Raw genomic sequence first — 18,378 nt, forward strand, 5'->3', positions numbered from 1 at the left:
CTCCTTCCGAGCCGTCTCCAACGAGTTGAAGATAACCTCCTCCACCGGAAGAGGTTTCAGTTCCTCCTCTGATGCGGTCTCACGGTCCGGATCGTCCTTGAGGTTCGCCTCGTGGTCCGATTCGGATGACGGCATCGGTGGAGGCGTTGGGGGGCGACGTGAGGACGACGAGTTCAGCATCGCCCATGTTGTCTTCAAGCAGCGAGGCATTGTGGCGATGGGTGGTCGTCGAGGGCCGGAGCGAGGTGTGCGGGTGGGAAGGGTGTGCTTCGCTTTCTAGACGCGCGGTGGTGCAATGGCGGCCAACTGCGTGCATGGTGGCCTGGCTTATATAGGCGTGTCTATGGGTGGAACTGATCACGGTGCAATAACTCCCACCCCTCGGAAGACGGAGCGCGCCTGCGTTGGGAACGCCATTGAACTGCCATTGCGCATGCGTTGGGAAGACAGAGCGCGTGCGCCTATGTTTGGGAACCAGCGCGAGCAGCGTGGCCAGGGAGTCAACGCGGCGTCTCTTCATGGGGAACTAAAGGGCCGCGACCAGTCCAAGGACGGTGTCTCTTTGTGGGGACTCCTCGGTAAACAGCGGCTCTTCAATCTTCATGGGAACCGCACAACCAGTGTGGCCAGGGAGTTGAAGGGCCTACGCGCAAAGCAGGGATAGATAATCACTCAAAGGAATAAATTCCTTCAAACTCTCCGAAATCAGGTAATAGCTCAATGGTTTGTCCGCTGCTCTGGAACTTGTAGGCTTCGGTTCGAATCAGGGATGCAACACAATTTTTGTGCATTTTCTTTCAATTTATATTCCTGCATCACTGCCGGTTTAAAGAATTGCCCGGTAGTGATGTATCCATAACACTGTCGGTTCCTTGTTAGAACCGGCAGTGATGGGCATACATCACTGCCGGTTTTAGTTAGAACCGGCAGTGATGAGATCTAGTATAAAAGGCTGTCGCGGGTTGAAATTATCCAAATTTCAACCTCGCGCCAACCGTTCCCCGCGCTCCTCTTCTTCGACGCTGACGCCCATGCACCGCCCCACGCCGGAGCACCCGTCCACCGCCTCCCGTGCCGCCGTTCCCAGCCCCGCGCTCCTCTTCTTCGATGTCGAGGCCCTTGCACCGCCCCACGCCGGAGCAACCGTCAACCGCTCCCCGCACCGCCGTTCCTAGCCCCGTGCTCCTCTTCTTCGACGCCGACGCCCGTGCACCGCCCCACGCCGGAGCACTCCCCACGCCGTCCACCGCCCGATGTCGGAGCACCGCCGAGGCCTTCAGGAGCGCCCGCGGACAGCTGCTTTACCACCCACACGGTGAGTGCGTGGCTCACTGCCCGCTAAGTGTTAGATGAAATGCCCGCTAAGTGTTCTGTTTGTGTAAGAGTTATATAAGAATTTCTAGCTGATTTATCCCACAACTGCTTACTTGAATCAGTAGAGGCTTTTCATTTACCAAGTACTACAACTTATTGTTTGATATGATAATTTACTTGCCATAATCTATGTTACTGCTACTTTATTGCAATGCTAGCATACAGTTTGATCATGAATGTCTAGTCTGTAGTGCCACCGATGCTCAATGTTTTTGGATGTGAGGATGGAGTATATATATTTGAGACCTATAGAACTAATTTTTTAAAATAGTTTTAAAGATGAAGAATGTATGCAACTCTAATATTTTGATAGGGTCCTACTTTATTTGACTGGTCATGTTGGTTAATTACAATGACTTGCCTATTTCCTTTCTGTTGTAGATGTTTTGCTTTGACCTTTCATCTAATATTTTCTTATATATACTACAAGAAATTATTTATTTCTTGTATAAGTTTTAGTATATTTTAAAAATAATGCTATTTTCAGAGACTTGTTGTCACAGTCCTAGACCGCCAAATTACACTATAGCAATATTTGATTGTTTGGGGATTCAATCTTAGGGGGAATGTATAGCATGCTTAAAAAAGGCATTTATAGATGTTTGTTCTAGAAAAAAAGTTAAAAACAACTTTTAAAATTGGCTCGGCAGCAGCAGCAAGTATGATTACTAAACCACATTGATCTCCGAATAATAAATAGTCCAATTATTGAGGTAATTTTTTATCATGTCAAGGATAAAGAACATTAAATAGAATTAGTTTGGCCATATAACTTGAATAATAACTCTTGTTCAATGAGTTACCATTACCGCTTACCGCATGCCTAATTTACTTAAATGTATAGGCAACCATGGCATGGTATGTAGTGCATGTTGGTCACATGCCTGGGATTTATCGAACCTGGAAAGATTGCTATGCTCAAGTCAATCACTACCCGGGTAATTTGCACAAAAAAATACAACATAGAAGCTGAAGCTTTGAGGGCCTACTATAGTCATCCAGCCTACCTTGCAAACCATGGGCAACCGGCCTACTATGGTCCAATGAATGTAAACCATGGGCATCCGCTGGCACTGGATATCGAAGAGAAGCCATCCGCCGGAGGTGTGAAGATTAGGAGAATTGCTCATTGGTCTTGGAAAGATGTCATGCTTTTATTTATGGTTATGGTCATCGCTTTTCTTATTTGGAAGTTGATGTAGGCTTAGTTTCATAGAAGAGTAGGTGGACCTTGTTGTATGTGGTCAATCAAACAATGAATTTGTTCTAGGTGAACATATGCTATTATTTGACTTTGTTGTATGTGGACTTATTATTAGACTTTGCATTAAACATATTATATATATGAGAACATATGCTATTAGTAGTTGTCCATGGCCAAGACTAACCACGATCATGTCACAGCCATGACTCATCGTCGCCTATTACCCCATCACCGAAGAACTGATCGGCAACAAGAAGCGGTAGATATCGCTAGGACAGGAGAGCTGCATGATCCGACAAATGGTGACGGTGTCAATTAGGTCGGTGAGAATGAGCAGCCATGGACCCCGTCCGGCCTGCTCGATCTAGGTCAAAATGACCAAGATGGCCAGGTAACTTTGGTATCATGTCACTATATAGCCACACACGCTAATCAATTGAGAGGGTCATAGCTTACTTGGTGTCTCTAGCAGGAGCCTCCACTGGCCGAGGAGCCAGAGGGTTCGGGTAGCAGGAAGGCCAGATCCAAGCGAGGCATGTCAAAGGTTCCTGTTGGTAGGAATGCGCACTGGCATATTACTGAGTTCGATGAATTCGGGGATCCACTCTCACTGCCTATAGCTTTGACCAAAACAAGACCATCCTCGGGTTACTTGTTAGGGACTTCATCCCGATTAAGTATAGGAAGTGGATTGGGAAAGATGATGACCGGTGGAGGGTTCCCGAAAGCGAGAAGGATTACATATGGGATGTCAAGATCCCAGAGTATTTCACTTTCCCAGCCGAGTATGACAGGGAGTTAGTCAAGAAAAAAGCAAAAGAAATCATGGGAACATGCTTCAAGAATTTCAAGGGGACATTGTACAAGAATTTTGTCCTCCAAAATAAAGAGCCAGATTTCGATGGTGGACAGTTTAGCAAGCAGAAGGACTTCTGGAAGGCTTTCAAGGAATACAGGTTATCCGAGGACTACTTAGAACTGAGCAGAAAGAATAAGGAGAATTCGCAGAAAGCGATGAATCCTCATCATCTCGGTTCTCGTGGCTACGCCAAAAAGATGCTAGAATTTGAAGCAGAACTTCAAAAGATAGATCGCCTTGCTGAGGAAGGCGTTCAGGTTGAGACCACCGATTAGGAGTCCAGATCGGTAATATACTGTATGGGGAGGAATGTACGTCACGCCGAGGATGGGAGCTTTAGCTCCTCACCATGAGCGAACTCATCCAGAGGATCTCCTAGGTAACTGAGGAGGTGAGGCAAGGGACTCGCACTTCTAATAGGGAGAAAGACGTGCTCACCCAAGCACTTGGAACCAAGGAGCACCCTGGTCGCACTAGAGGAACCGGTGTTGTTCCTTGGAAACTAGCATTCTCCCAAGAATCTAACACTTACCGGAGCCACTCGAGGGGTAGAGAGGAACATGAGGCGGAGTATTTGAGGAGACTAAAAGAGATGGAAGATAGAATGGAAGCATGGATTGAGGCGACCATTGAAGCGCGAGTCAAGCAAATTTACTGTCCAATGGGTCAGCAGTACCACAAAACCCTACTCCTACTGCCTTTAGCCCACAGTTTAGGGGTCGCAGCAGCTACAGATCGATCCCGCTCGACGAAGAAGAGGCGAATGTGCCTCATTCGGTGGACGACATCACTGAACCCGTCAATGTCAGATTGTACATTCGTCAGGAATGGACAAAGGGCAAGGTGACGCTTGGCCAGGCCTAGCCTATGGGAGACGGGACAATTAATGGCCGACCGGAGCCACTCGAGGGGTAGAGAGGAACATGAGGCAGAGTATTTGAGGAGACTAAAAGAGATGGAAGATAGAATGGAAGCACGGATTGAGGCGACCATTGAAGCGCGAGTCGAGCAAATTTTACTGTCCAATGGGTCAGTAGTACCACAAAACCCTACTCATACTGCCTTTAGCCCACAGTTTAGGGGTCGCAGCAGCTACGGATCGACCCCGCTCGACGAAGAAGAGGCGAATGTGCCTCATTCGGTGGACGACATCACTGAACCCGTCAATGTCAGATTGTACATTCGTCATGAATGGACAAAGGGCAAGGTGGCGCTTGGCCAGGCCTAGCCTATGGGAGATGGGACAATTAATGGCCGCCCAATTCCACTGGGGTACGCTCGCGTCACCATTGACAGACTACTTGATAAGAAGTATAACAAGATACCCATTGAGTACCCTGTAGCAGAAGACACGCCGAAACTTGGTCATAACAAGGGCTCTCAAGTGGCCTGACGCAAGCGCTTCATTAAGCTTGACTACCGATTGTCCTCTGATGATGAGGACGACTATGAGTGTTCGCCCACCTACGATGATAACTCACCATCTCCCAACAGAGATCACTCCCCTCCTCATCCGGAGCCATCACCCCCAAGAAGACAGAGGTCTCCTTCTATTCCTCCTCGTCTGACTCCATCTTCATCAGCCCCGAGAAAAGAGACTCCTCCTCCTCCTCCTCCTCGTCCGACTCCATCTTCATCAGCGCCGAGAAAACAGAATTCTCATCGTCATCCTCCTCCTCCACCTCAGCCCAAAACAAGATCAAAGACATCCTCGCAGTCGCAGAAAAGGTCCTTGGATTCGGTCGCTAATGCTCCCAAAGTGGACCAACAGAAAAGAAAAAGGACGTTCAGTGGCAGCGTTACCTCCTTGATGGAAGAAAAATTTACAGCACACGTCAAGAAGGAAGATTGTATTAGTTTCTTCAATCTCTGTGCCTCACTGCCTTCGTTTATGTTGAAGTCCGAATTTGAAAGGCAAACATAGAATAAATACGCTATAACAAGAGACGAAGACATACACAATAAAGATTTAAGGAACACACAGAAGTACGTCGAAGACAACCCAGGATTAACCATGGAAGAGGCCGCGACCATCTATTATGATGTACAAGGGACGGCAACACCAGCAATGAAGTATGTAAGGGGCATTTTTTTGGTTCACGATCATGAGTATAAAAATCTGTCAACATATATGCGCCATTTACATGAATATTACATGGCTCAAGCAACAGAGACGGACAACTTTGGTTTTGAGGTTATTATCCGTTCGCCACATGTTTTCAATTATCCTGAAGAAGAGAAGTTCGATGTCGAGTGGGAGTGCTTGTTCCAGCAATACCAGAAATGCGATCTCGATGTTCAACTGTTGACGCTGTGGACTATGTAAGTACCCTACACGCACGATATTGCAATTAACTACTCTCTCGATACACAAATTGATAACTTTTGAGCACTTCCTATGATTTTATGTAGGTGTATAGCAAAATTTTGCATTCTAAAAAGCAAATAGGATTACATAGGCTTCTTGGACCCCATGCGAGTCAATGAGAGGACATGTCTAGGCCTCTATGGATGTGATATGGAAGACCTGAAACAGAGATTGATTGTTGTTTTCGATGAATTCACGATGAAAAAGAAAACCCACATACTTCTAGCCTACAACTGCGAGTATGTGTTCTCAGCTTTTAATTTTATGCTTCTTTTTTCGTTAAGATTATTCGATAATTAGGATTCTGTGATTGCAACAACCATTTCGTCTTCATTTGTGTTAATCTTGCCAAAAATCTGTTCGAGGTGTGGGACTCGAAGAAAAAGCCATTTCATCATCTAGATACACTGGTGTCAGTGCTGAATTAGTAAGCGATCCTAATAACATATTATTTTCTAATCACACATACCCGCTTTCTAATGTTTCTCCTTTTATTGTTGCTCAGTGTCCGAAGAAGACATATCGGTGGGAAGCCGGTCCCATTCAAGGTTGTCGAAATGGAGGGGAAGTACCTATCACAGCCGGCGGGAAACAATGAATGCAAGTTTTATGTAATGTGGGCAATGCTTCGCTACATCGGCAGGAAATCGGAAGAAGCCGATAAGTTGGTGTGTATAATCCCCATTTCATTTATGTCTGTTAATAATTCAACAAAATGATTTACTGTTCCTCTTTGGATATCATCTTTTTTGAACGACGGCGCAAGAAATTTAAGCACGAAAGGCTGCTAGAGATGGAGATCGTCGCACTACAATCAGAGCTGTCAAAATTCATCTTAGCCGAGGTATTAAAAAAAGATGGACTATTTTCCATTGCATAATCCGTGAAGTACAAGGACCAGTATGGTCCAGAACGGCTCGCCAGATTATTGTAAGAAGTCTAAGAACATTTCTTTTTTGTTTTGAGGGATCGAGATCTAGATATAACATTTGAACTGTAACTGTAACATTTGTAATGTTTAATATTTATGGACCTGTCGTCTATGTAGCATATATAAAGCGAAACCCGATCCCACAAAAAAATATAAATTAAAATAAATTATAAAACAATAAAATGCGAATTGGCCATCACCGCCGATTAGCAACAAACCGGCAGTGTTATCGTAACCATCACTGCCGGTTAGAGCCATAAACCAACAGTGTTGGACTGCTCAACACTGCCGGCTTGAGCCATGAACCGGCAGTGTTCTCTTGCTCGACACTGCCGGTTTGAGCTATGAACCAACAGTGTTGGACTGCTCAACACTGCCGTCTTGAGCTATGAACCGACAGTGTTCTCTTGCTCCGCACTGCCGGTTTGTGCCATGAACCGACAGTATTGTCTTGATCAACACTGCCTACATCAGCCATCAACCGACAGTGTTGTTTGCTCAACACTGCCGGCTTGGGTCAAGAACCGACAGTGTTATCTTAATCAACACTGCCGGCTTGAGCCATAATCCAACAGTGTTGGCTTGATCTACACTGCCGGTTTGGGCAAGAACCGACACTCTTGAAGCAAACGTCACTGTTGGTGGGGACTACAAACCGGCAGTGTTATTCAACTAGACACTGTCGGGTGAACCTATGAACCGACACTATTGTTTGTAGATCAGTGTCGGTTTTTAAGAACCGACAGTGATGTTAACCCCACATCACTGTCGGTATGCCACTGTCGGTTCAAAATCCGACAGTGAAGGGGGTTTTTGAATCGACAGTGATGTCCAGATCTGGGATAGTGTCGGGAAGAAAGAACTCGACCCGATTTGGGATAATTACTTGGTCCATGGCGAGAGACGACAAGGACGACGTCATAAAAATAAGCATTATTCCGCAAAAACGCAAAGCTTTGTTTGATCGACACGAATCTGAATTCCATGTCAGCGACGAGCGAGAGAGGCGCATTGTTTCATTGTTTGCGTGCGTTCAGACTGTACGTACACATTAGCTCGCGCGAGCCACGGATCGAAGGGACAGGCCAGCAAGTGATTATTATACTAGTTCCAGTACTAATTAACAATAGCTTGGCCGCGCGCTGATGGATTACAGTGAGGCAAAGCATCCGATGGCCGGCCGGCCGGCTAATTTAAAATCAGTGGCGGGCTAAAGACTGATTAAAGTAGCTAGTATAGCTAGCTCGGATGCAAGTGGGGAGGCGATTATTAGATTAGATGGGGATTAAGATAACCCCGAGCGGCGCGCTGTCTCTTCGCCGGGCATGTGCTCGCCCCCGCGCTTGTCGCGTTGCGATCTCCATCGACCGACGGCCGCGGCCCGGGCTCATCGATCAGCTAGCTCCGATCCGGCCTCTCCGTCCATGGCGCCCGGCCGGCCGCCCTCGCTCGTCGACAGCTAGCGATGACGACTTTTTCTTTCCTCGACGGCTGGGGTGGGGGGCGTCTGACTTTGACGATTATTGTTAATGACCCAGCCAGCCAGCAGCCGTAAGCAGGCGACGACGACGTCCGTTGCTTTATCGGATGGGAGTCCATCGGTCGAAAGGATGATATGATGCGCTCGCCTAGTTGTCTGCCGCCGGGCCGGCGGTCTTAATCTGCGGTGACCCAATCCGGGCTAGGTGCGCGCAATCCGGCCGCAATCAGAGGCCGCATTATTTCGCAACTTGTTGCCATTAGTAGTGCTTTGGCATTTGTCTAGCCCATTTGCAGCCTTCAGGGTCGTCGTTTCATAAAGTATGTTGTTATCCTTCTCTGCCTGAAATGTCAATGTTAATTTAGCATCACATATTGTACAAGACTTGGACTAATAGTTTACTTATAGTACTTTTATTCATTGCGATATATAGTCTATATATATGTACACGCATAAAACAGTGTAGCTAATCTAATCGAGGATACCCAAACCCGGCAAAGAAAATCCACTGATACAAAGGGCCAGGAAAAGAAAAGAACATGCAATGATGCGCCACGCTGTAAAGGCAAAGCCACGGGGCACACGTGTCGACCGGAGAAGATGAGCAGTCGGTTGCACCAGCTAGCGACGCGGCATGCAGGTGAGTGGGTCCCGGCCAGCCACGTGGGAAGGGGAGCGGGCCGTCCGGAGGGGGCCGCGCCGACACGTGGGCGCCGGCCCCCGCGAATCGCAGCAGCAGCCAGCGCTGGGTTCCGGCGGGTCCTGGTGCCCGTGCCCTGCCCGGGAGACGTCGCGTCGAATCTTTGATGATGCTGCCATGGGCCGTGGGCCAGCGACGCGCCGAGGCGGCCCGCGCGGCCACGTGACGGTGCCGGGAGACCTCCGCGCCGCGCCCTTCCGTTCCGCCCGAGCCCCGTCGCGTCAAGTGACACCGCTTGCCTCAGTGCGGCCCGGAGCGCCTCTGGTGTTAGGGTGCTGAACCCGTTCGGCCGTCGCGTTCGGATCAACTGCACCTGCACTGGCGTGTGGTGCGGAAAAACTGGTTACTGGTCGGAACGCCGGGGATCACGCGTCGCAAGCACGGATTGCTGCTGATCAAATACGTGCTAGGGCATTATGGATTCTTTCGAACCCGGAATGCGCCGGAATTTGGAATTTGGAAACTAGTAGCAGCTGTAGCCTGTAGATCGCGCAATCGCGTTGCTTGCCAGCTTCCCAGAATCCCAGGAGTAGGAGTCGAGCTTTTTGTTGGGCCCTTGGTCCGGCTCGCTGCGAGTGGAGAGAAACAGAAGCCGTTTGAGTCGCGAAACATGGGCCGTCATACTTGCTTCTAGAACGGCATGACAATTCTCGCTAGCGGATAGATCTGACTGAGCCTTCTGCCTTTCGGTGCATTTTGAAGTTACGCGCACTCCTGCTGGTCACTTTTATCGTTCTTCTCCTTTAAAAGTAAAAAAAAAAAACAAAACAAAACAGAAGGATCGCTCAACTTGTTCATTGTGCTGCTTGATATGGAACACAGACACTGAGAAGTGGGGAGTATATTCGTTGACGGAGACAGGAAGCATCGAAATGCTGATAAGATTTCTTTTGAATTCTGCGAGCAGAATGAACAAGACCACGTTTTCCTATTGAAATCCGTGTGCTGAAGTAACGGGGGCATGTTCGGCTTGTCTCGGAAAGCAAGCGCCTGGCAAGTGGCAACAGGAGTCACTTCTGTTCTTCAGCCTGTTCGCTTGCTCGTAAACGATCGTAAATTTCCAGCCAGGAACAGTGTTTTTCTCTCACATCAAACCAGCCAGCAGTAAATAATTCACGATACGATACGGCCTCCCGAACAGGCTGCTTATCCTTGAACTCACATCTCATTTCAGGAAAACAGCGTCTGGAACTGGAAGCTTGAAAGTCAGGGATGGAGCCAAAAATGCAGATATCGTGCAGAGAATGCACACCGATTCTCAAGCTCTTCGCGATATAAACATAAGAGTTAAATGCACCAGAGATCCATTAACTTGTGTGGAGGTTTCAGTTGGGTCCATCAACTTTCAAATTGTCTTTTTGGGTCCATAAACTTTTAAAATGGTTCACTGCAGTCCATACCTATTTATTTAACCTTAAATTCAAAACACATTTATAGAAAACCCCTTCCCGCACCACACGTACGCGGACGGCTCCGTGGCGCCCGCCGTCGCTGCTGCGGGCGCGCTGGACAAGCCCATGCCGGGGCAGGTGCGGCGGCCGCTCCCGAACGGCATGAGCTGCATGTGCTGCCCCTTGGGGTCGACGCCGGCCCCCGCGCCACCGGGCATGATGCGCTCGGGCAGAAACTGGAGCGGCTCCTCCCAGCACCACGGCGTCTAGCTCCACGCGCAGCTTCTCCATGCAGTCCGGGTGGTTGAGCGCCAGCGCCAGCGCCCACTCCACGCTAGTGGCCGTGGTGTCAGAGCCGGCCGTGAAGATGTCTAGCACGAACGCGCGCTGTGGAGCCCGTGCTGCGCGAGCTGTGGGAGGAATCCCGGGACCTGCTGGGCCACCCTTCCCCTTCTCTAGGCGACACCGCCGCCGCCGCCGTGCCGCGCGTCGACCTGCCCTCGACGCCACTCGCGTTCCTCCACGACCACGTCTCCCCGGGCCGCCCGCTCCTCGTCTCCGCCGCGGCCACCCGCCACTGGCCCGCTGCATCGCTCTGGCCCACCGCCTCCTACCTCACCGACGCGCTCTGCTCCACCGCCGTCTCCCTCCACCTCACCCCCGACGGCCACGCCGACGCGCTTGCCTCGCACCCGCACCCACGGCGCCTCGGACCCTCGAGGTTCTTTGCGTCTGCGCACGTCCACCGCGTCGACTTCCCTACCGCGGTCCGGCTCATCAGGGGATCCGACCCGGCCACCGGCCTGGTAGCGTATGCGCAGCAGCAGGACGATTGCCTCCGCGGGGAGTACACGGCGATCGCTGGTGACGTGGATGCGCACGTGCCCTGGGCCAATGAGGTGCTCGGTTGCCTCCCCGAGGCCGTCAACCTCTAGAGCGGCAACCATGCGGTCAAAAACCACGGCGATGGTCTGTCCCGACGTCTGCGCCCCGTGATGCTGCAGTGTGGACACTAGCGAACAGCCGAGCTCCGATCGCCGACCTCCATGCCTACCCCGAACCACACCACCGTTTTCGTAGACGCCTACTACTTCCAACATTGGCCACGGCAACTTCGGATGTGCCCACGACGCCGCGCCATCTTCCTCAGCCTCACAGGCCCCGAACGCCGCCGCAGACCGCCCACGACGCCAACCTCACCACCGGACACCTACCTCCTTGCCGTCGTACTCTACCGGTTGCGCCACCTAGACTGGGACCACGCGCCGACGCGAAGAAAGCGCGGCAGGGCAACTGAACTGGTGCTGGCCTGGCCATCGACGTCAGCCGCCACCTCATCAGCATGTCCAACAACACCATCATGCGCATGGTGGCTAGCGCGCTGCCGGGCCACATGACGGAGGCGGCCGGGGATTGCGCCAAGCACGTCGCCGAGCTCATGGGGGCCTTCAACGTCGAGGACTACGTGGGGCTCTACCGGGGATGGGATCTGCAGGGGCTCATGCGGAGGACGCGCGAGGTGCGGGACAAGTTCGACAAACTGCTGGAGATCATGATCACGGGCAAGGAGGAGAACCGGAGATGGCAGCATGGGCTGGGGCAGACCACCACCACCGCCGACAACAGCAGCAAGGACCTGCTGGACATCCTCATGGACGCGGCGGAGGACATGAACGCCGAGGTGAAGCTGACCAGGGAGAACATCAAGGCGTTTGTGCTGGACATCTTCACGACCGGCTCCGACACCACAGCCACCAGCGTGGAGTGGGCGCTGGCGCTGGCGCTCAACCACCCGGACTGCATGGAGAAGCTACGTGTGGAGCTGGACGCCATGGTGCTGGGACGCCATGGTGCATGGAGAACCACCCGGCCCGAGAGCTTCATGCCTGGCGGCGCGGGGGCCAGCGTCGACCCCAAGGGGTAGCACATGCAGCTCATGCCGTTCGGGAGCAGCCGCCGCGCCTGCCCCGGCATGGGCCTAGCCAGCGCGCCCACAGCAACGACGGCGGGCACCACGGAGCCGTCCGCGTACGTGACGTGGTGCGGGAAGGGGTTTTCTACAAATGTGCTTTGAATTTAAGGTTAAATAAATAGGTATGAACTGCAGTGAACCATTTTAAAAGTTTATGGACCCAAAAAGCCACTTTGGAAGTTGATGGACCCAACTAAAACCTCCACACAAGTTAATGGATCTATGGTGCATTTAACTCTAAACATAATAATAGGCAAATTATTGTACTACACAAAAGGAACACAGATTTAATCTGATCTGCTGCTATCCAAAGCAAAGTGATGTTTCAACGGTTACAAACAAACATTAATATACGAAGGCTCGCACATAAACAAAAGTAACAGTCAGAAGCTGCATAATCTGTTAGGTGTTGTATGATCGCTAACATAACGTCCACAATGTTAGCCCACAGAATCATCGACTCAGGTGAGTGAACCACTCACCAGTCTTGCTGAGCACCCGCTAGTGTTGCCGAGCACCCACTAGCTAAGCCGACCACAAACGAGCATTGTCCGTCCCCACACACTATGGCTAGAGATTGAAGAAGAGGGAGAACAGGGCATACACATAGTACAAGACACCAGCGTTGGCTGAATCCCTGTATGGGAGATGATAAATCTGAACTCTATCTATCTAGTCCTACTACAACACACATGTTGCAACAGTAACTAGATAACACAGCAGAACTGACTTCTACGCCTATCCTTGCATGTGGCTACAGTCCGATAGGTGAGCCGTTCGGCGCCTGTCTCTAACAGCGGCATCAGTACCACAGCAGGGGGCCTTTTTGACGTCGCCTTCCCTTGTTGTGTGTTCAAACAAGGAAGCAGTAGTTCATTCTAACAATTCTTCCCCTAAACCTACTGCTATCCTTTGTACCTCCGCCATGCCGATCATCTTTTTCACCTCCGTGAGTCGAAGACGTCCAAGCGGCTTGGTGAGGATGTCCATAAGTTGCCGACCAGTTTCGACGAACTCGATGACGATCTACCCTCCATCGACACAGTCCCTGAGGAAGTGGAACTTCAACTTTACGCTGATGTGTTTGCTCCGATCGTGCAGAACTGGATTCTTTGTAAGGGCGATGGCGGGCTAGTTGTCCACCATCAGTGCTGGTGGGCGAGCTTCCACGCTGGTCAGCTTGCCCAGCAGCCGGCGCAGCCACACAACTTGGCACGCCGCTATGGCCGCCGCTACGTACTCTGCCTCGCACATAGATAGCGCCACCACCTTCTATTTCAGCGACAACCATGAAATTGGGTCCGACCCGAGGAAGATGAGCACACCAGAGGTGCTCCGTAGTCCGTCAATGTCCCCTGTCATGCCTGTGTCGCTAAACATAGTGAGTTGCAGCCTACTCCCGCCGGTCTTGGGAAAAATGATCCCTTGATCCACCATCCCCTTGATGTAGTGCAGTAGCCGCTTCACCGCAGCCCAGTGATCCTCTCTGGTATCCTCCATGAAGCGACCGACGTAGCCCACGGCGAACGCAATGTCTAGCCTCGTGTAGACTAGGTAGCGCAGACCGCCGATGATGCTCCAGTAGAGTCTTGCATCCACCTTCACCGTAGTGCTGGCCTTCGTCAGCTTTAGTCGCTCCTCCATCGGAGTCACGCATGGCTTGCACTCAGCCATGCCACTCCATTCCAACAGCTTGGAGGCATATGCGCTCTGACCAAGCATGAGTTCCTCCTTCCCCTATCTCACCTCGAAAACGAGCCGCCATCTCGCGCTTGAAGCTGTTGATGTCCTCTGTGCGCGCACCGGTGACGATTAAGTCATCCACATACACATCGATGACAAGCTCCTCCTTCCCCTATCACCATGTGTAGAGCGTGTGCTCTGTTGAAACCCAAGCTCGCCCAATGTGGCGTCAAGCTTGGCGTTCCATGGTTGTGGGGCCTATCGCAGCCCATAGAGCGCCTTGCGCAGTCGGAGCACCCTATGCTCCTCTCCCTTGATGGTGAAACCTAGAGGTTGCCTGACGAAGACCGTCTCTGCCAGCTCGCCATTAAGGAAGGCTGATTTAACATCCAAGTGATGGACGCGTCAGTCATTTGCAGCTACCAAGGCTAGTAGCAAACGGACCGACTCCATGCACGCAACTGGCGCAAAGACCACCTCGAAGTCTATGCCCTTGCGCTAAACAAAGCCTCGAGCAACGAGACGCACCTTGTGCTTGACAATGGCATTGAGCTCGTCCCGCTTGACCTTGTACACCCACTTCAGGCTGATCGAACAACATCCTAGAGGTGGATCGACGAGCTACCTTGTCTTGTTTTCCTCGATCGCCTTCATCTCCTCCAGCATCGCCCATCGCCAGTTTCCATCCCGCTCGGCCAGCGTGAACGTGGGTGGTTCCTCTACACTGATGAGCAGCAGCTCTGCATCATTGAGCAGCTGACCAGCTAGTCCTAATGGTCCTGTGCCACCGACGATGTCGTCCAGCCTACGGAACCGCACCTCCTCACCTTCGTGGAAGGCATCCACGAACTCAATGATGTCACTTGGAGGTGAGGCGAACTCGATCAGCGTCGATGGAGTTCCCTGTTCTGCTGAAGTGCTCGGCACAGCACTTGGAGTGCTCGACACCCTGGTTGCAATGCTCGGCACTACTTCTGGATAGCTCGTCACTACTCCTATAGTGTTCGGCGACACTGTAGGAGTGCTCAGCCTCAGTCTTGGAGTGGTTGGCACCACTGCAAGACCTCTTGGCTCCACCACGGGAGTGCTTGACACCCGTCCTGGAGTAGTTGCCACCACTGCAGAACCTCCCGGCGTCACTCCTGGCATGCTCGGCATCCCTCTAGGAGTGCTCAGCACTCCTCCCTGAGTGCTCGACATTCCTCCCGAAGTGCTCGGCACTGCCCCAGGAGTGCTCGGCTCTACCGCTAGAGTGCTTGGCACCTTTTCCCCAGTGTCTCCACCACCATGGATGACCAAGTGCTTGATGACAAAGGTGCTGGTGAAGCCGCCAGCTTCCCTCGTGCTCGGACTGCTCTAGTCCCAAGCTGCCTTCTCGTCAAACATGACATCGTGCAAGACAAGCACCTTGTCTCCACATGGGTCGTACAGTCGGTATGCCTTAGTACCCTCTGCATAGCCTAGGAACACCATGGATGTGCTCCTGTCCTCTAGCTTGGTGAGGTTCAGCTTCGTCTTCCTAACGTGGCCGATGCAGCCGAATGTTCGGAGGAAGGACACGCTCGGCTTGCGCCCATACCAAGCTTCGAACGGCATCTTGCCCGTCATGCTTTGGTCAGAGCGCGGTTGAGTATGAACACTATCATGGTCACCGCCTCTCCCTAGAACCTTGTCGGCATGCCTTTGGCCTTCATCATGGATCGGGCCATGCCGACCACTGTCTGGTTCCGCCTCTCCACCATGCCATTCTGTTGTGGCGAGTACGGCACGGTGTGGTGTCGCACCACACCCTGATCCACGCAGTACGCAGCGAACTCCACCGAAGTGAATTCGTCGCCACGATCAGTCCTCAGCACACGGAGTTTCTTGTCGCTCTCGGCCTCCGCACGCATCTTGAACTTCTTGATAGCCGTCGCCGCTTCGTCCTTGCTCATCAGGAGTTGCAGCCACATGTAGTGACTGCAATCATCCACGAGCAGGAGGAAGTACCGCTGACCACCGTTTGTAGCAAGCGTGATTGGCCCATAGAGGTCACTGTGGACAAGCTCGAGAGCGTCCTTCATGCGATACTTGGCCTCCTTTGGGAATGGTAGCCTCCTCTACTTCCTGGCTAGGTAGCTGTCACATAGCTCGCCTCCGTGCTTGATGTGGGGTAGCCCTCGGACCATCTTCTCTAGCCGACCAAGCGCGTCGAAGCTGAGATGTCCGAACCGGGCATGCCACATCCACGGTTCCTCAGAGTGCCTTGCTGCCAGGCACACTGGCTGCTCTACCTTTAGGTCGAGTAGGTACAACCAGTTTAGGGACCTCTTCACCTTAGCAAGAAGTCACTACTCCCGGTCCCTGATCCTAAGGACTCCATCCTTGATCAGTACCTCGCTACCATGCTCATCCAGCTGACCAATGCTGATGATACTAGAACGTAGCTATGGGATGTAATATACATCTGTTAGCGTGCGGTGCTCCCTGTTCTGGCACCTAAAGATGATGGTGACGCGCCCTTGGATTGCCACCCGTGAGCCATCACCAAACTTCACCGTACCGGTAATATCGTCATCGAGTTCAGAGAAGGATGCCTTGGAGCCCGTCATGTGGTTGTTGGCACTAGAGTCCAGATACCATCGTTGCATCTGGTCGACGCCCACGCATCCAAGGTGGACTTAGGCGCGTGGTTTATCGAGGTTGACAGTCTTCAGGGCCCTCCTAGGTCCTTCCACCATCGTCGCCTCTTCCCTCTCCTCAGCCTCAATGTCATGCAGTGCATAGAACGTCGCCATCAGGATAGTGGCCTCATCCTCCTCATCAGCTTGCGCCAAATGAGCCTGAGCCTTCTTCTCCTGCTTGCGATTTGGGCACTTCCGTGCCTAATGGCCCATCTTCCCGCAGCGCCGACAGGTGTTGGGGTCAACCTACTTCTCTTTCCCTGAAGAAGCCTTACCATAGCGCTTGTAATCGCCACCAAGCTAGAGGAGGCTATCTTCTCAGAGTTCCTCCGAGCAGCCCACTCCTCTGTTAGTAGTAGTTTACCGCTGTCCTTCATTGCTGTTGCCTGCTCTAGGCGCTCGTCCACCACCCGTAGATGGCCTGTCACATCCTCAATGGTGAGGGTGGATAAGTCTAGCATCGTCTCTATGGAGAGAGCATTCTGGATGTACTTTGCCGACATAGAGTGGAGGTACTTGGAGACCACCTCCTCTTCATCGATGGTGATGCCATGGCTCTTTAGCTTGCTGATGAGCGTCTATAGGGGGAGGGAGAAGTCCTCCACCATTTCACCATCCTTGAACTTGAGGTTGACGTACTCCTGCTTCATAAGCTAGGCCATCGCCTTCTTTGGGCGGTCAGAACCGACGCGCATCACCGCAATAGGCTTCCATGCCTCCTTAGCCAAGCTCTTCGCCCCAACGGCTCCTTGTACTTTGCCGGTACAGCAGCGAGGATAGCCTCCAACGCTGGCATGTCATCTTCCTCATTGTCGGTGCCCTTATCAACAGCGTTCCAGAGCCGTTGGGCTCTGAGCTCGACCTTCATGGTCACCGACCACTCTCCATAGTTGGTGTGAGTCAGCGTCGGCCAACTGGTGCCGCTGTCCTCCCGCACCGTGCGAACAACGACCTCCGGTCGTGGCTGGGCAGCCACAGCAGTGCCACTGCTGTCGCCCATCTCTGAACCGTCCATTATCGCCAGCGGTTAGTCTGGCGACTATGCTTGTACGACTTTGATACCACTTGTTATCCCACAGGATCACCGGCTCAAGTGAGTGAACCACTCACCAGTCTTGCCGAGCACCCGCTAGTGTTGCCAAGCACCCGCTAGCTAAGCCGACCATAAACAAGCGTTGTCCGTCCCCACATACTATGGCTAGAGGTTGAAGAAGAGAGAGAATAGAGCATACACAAATAGTACAAGACACCAACGTTGTCCGAAGCCCTGTATGGAAGATGGCAAATCTAAACTCTATCTATCTAGTCCTACTACAGCGCACATGCTGCAACAGTAACTAGATAACACAGCAGGACTAGCTTCTGCGCCTATCCCTGCATGTGGCTACAGTCCAACATGTAAGCCATTCGGTGCCTGCCTCTGATAGTGGCAACAGTACCATAGCAGGGGGCCTTTTCGGCGCCGCCTTTCCTTGTTGTGTGTTCACACAAGGGATCAGTAGTTCATTCTAACATACAGAACAATCAAACAAGTTGCGCTTGCTGTTAGGACCTGCTCGCTTATCACTCTATACAATCGGTTTCTGTTTATCCCATTTGTTTGGTGACGATCTCACTTGGGCCATTGTTGTCTAATTATGTGTTTGGTTGGAGGGATTTGTAGTGGTAGGATGGGATGGACCTGGGATTTGGGCTATTTGGATGGGAGTCAGCCCAAGGACAGGGACATCCCACCTAAGCATATTCCTCTCAA

The 18,378-nt window shown here is 51.8% G+C and overlaps 1 protein-coding gene and 1 pseudogene across 1 annotated transcript; both read left to right on the plus strand.

Moving 5' to 3' along the window:
• Positions 1 to 295: 295 nt before the first annotated feature.
• Positions 296 to 11,242, plus strand: LOC136466083 (uncharacterized). Its single transcript, XM_066464566.1, has 3 exons — positions 296 to 578; positions 10,354 to 10,480; positions 10,675 to 11,242. The coding sequence occupies exons 1-3, from the start codon at positions 296 to 298 to the stop codon at positions 11,240 to 11,242; spliced, it is 978 nt and encodes a 325-aa protein (XP_066320663.1).
• A 458-nt stretch (positions 11,243 to 11,700) lies between these two features.
• Positions 11,701 to 12,401, plus strand: LOC136466084 (cytochrome P450 93G2-like; annotated as a pseudogene).
• Positions 12,402 to 18,378: the final 5,977 nt, after the last annotated feature.

Source organism: Miscanthus floridulus, chromosome 7 (assembly GCF_019320115.1).
Source record: "Miscanthus floridulus cultivar M001 chromosome 7, ASM1932011v1, whole genome shotgun sequence".
NCBI classification, from domain to species: domain Eukaryota; kingdom Viridiplantae; phylum Streptophyta; class Magnoliopsida; order Poales; family Poaceae; genus Miscanthus; species Miscanthus floridulus.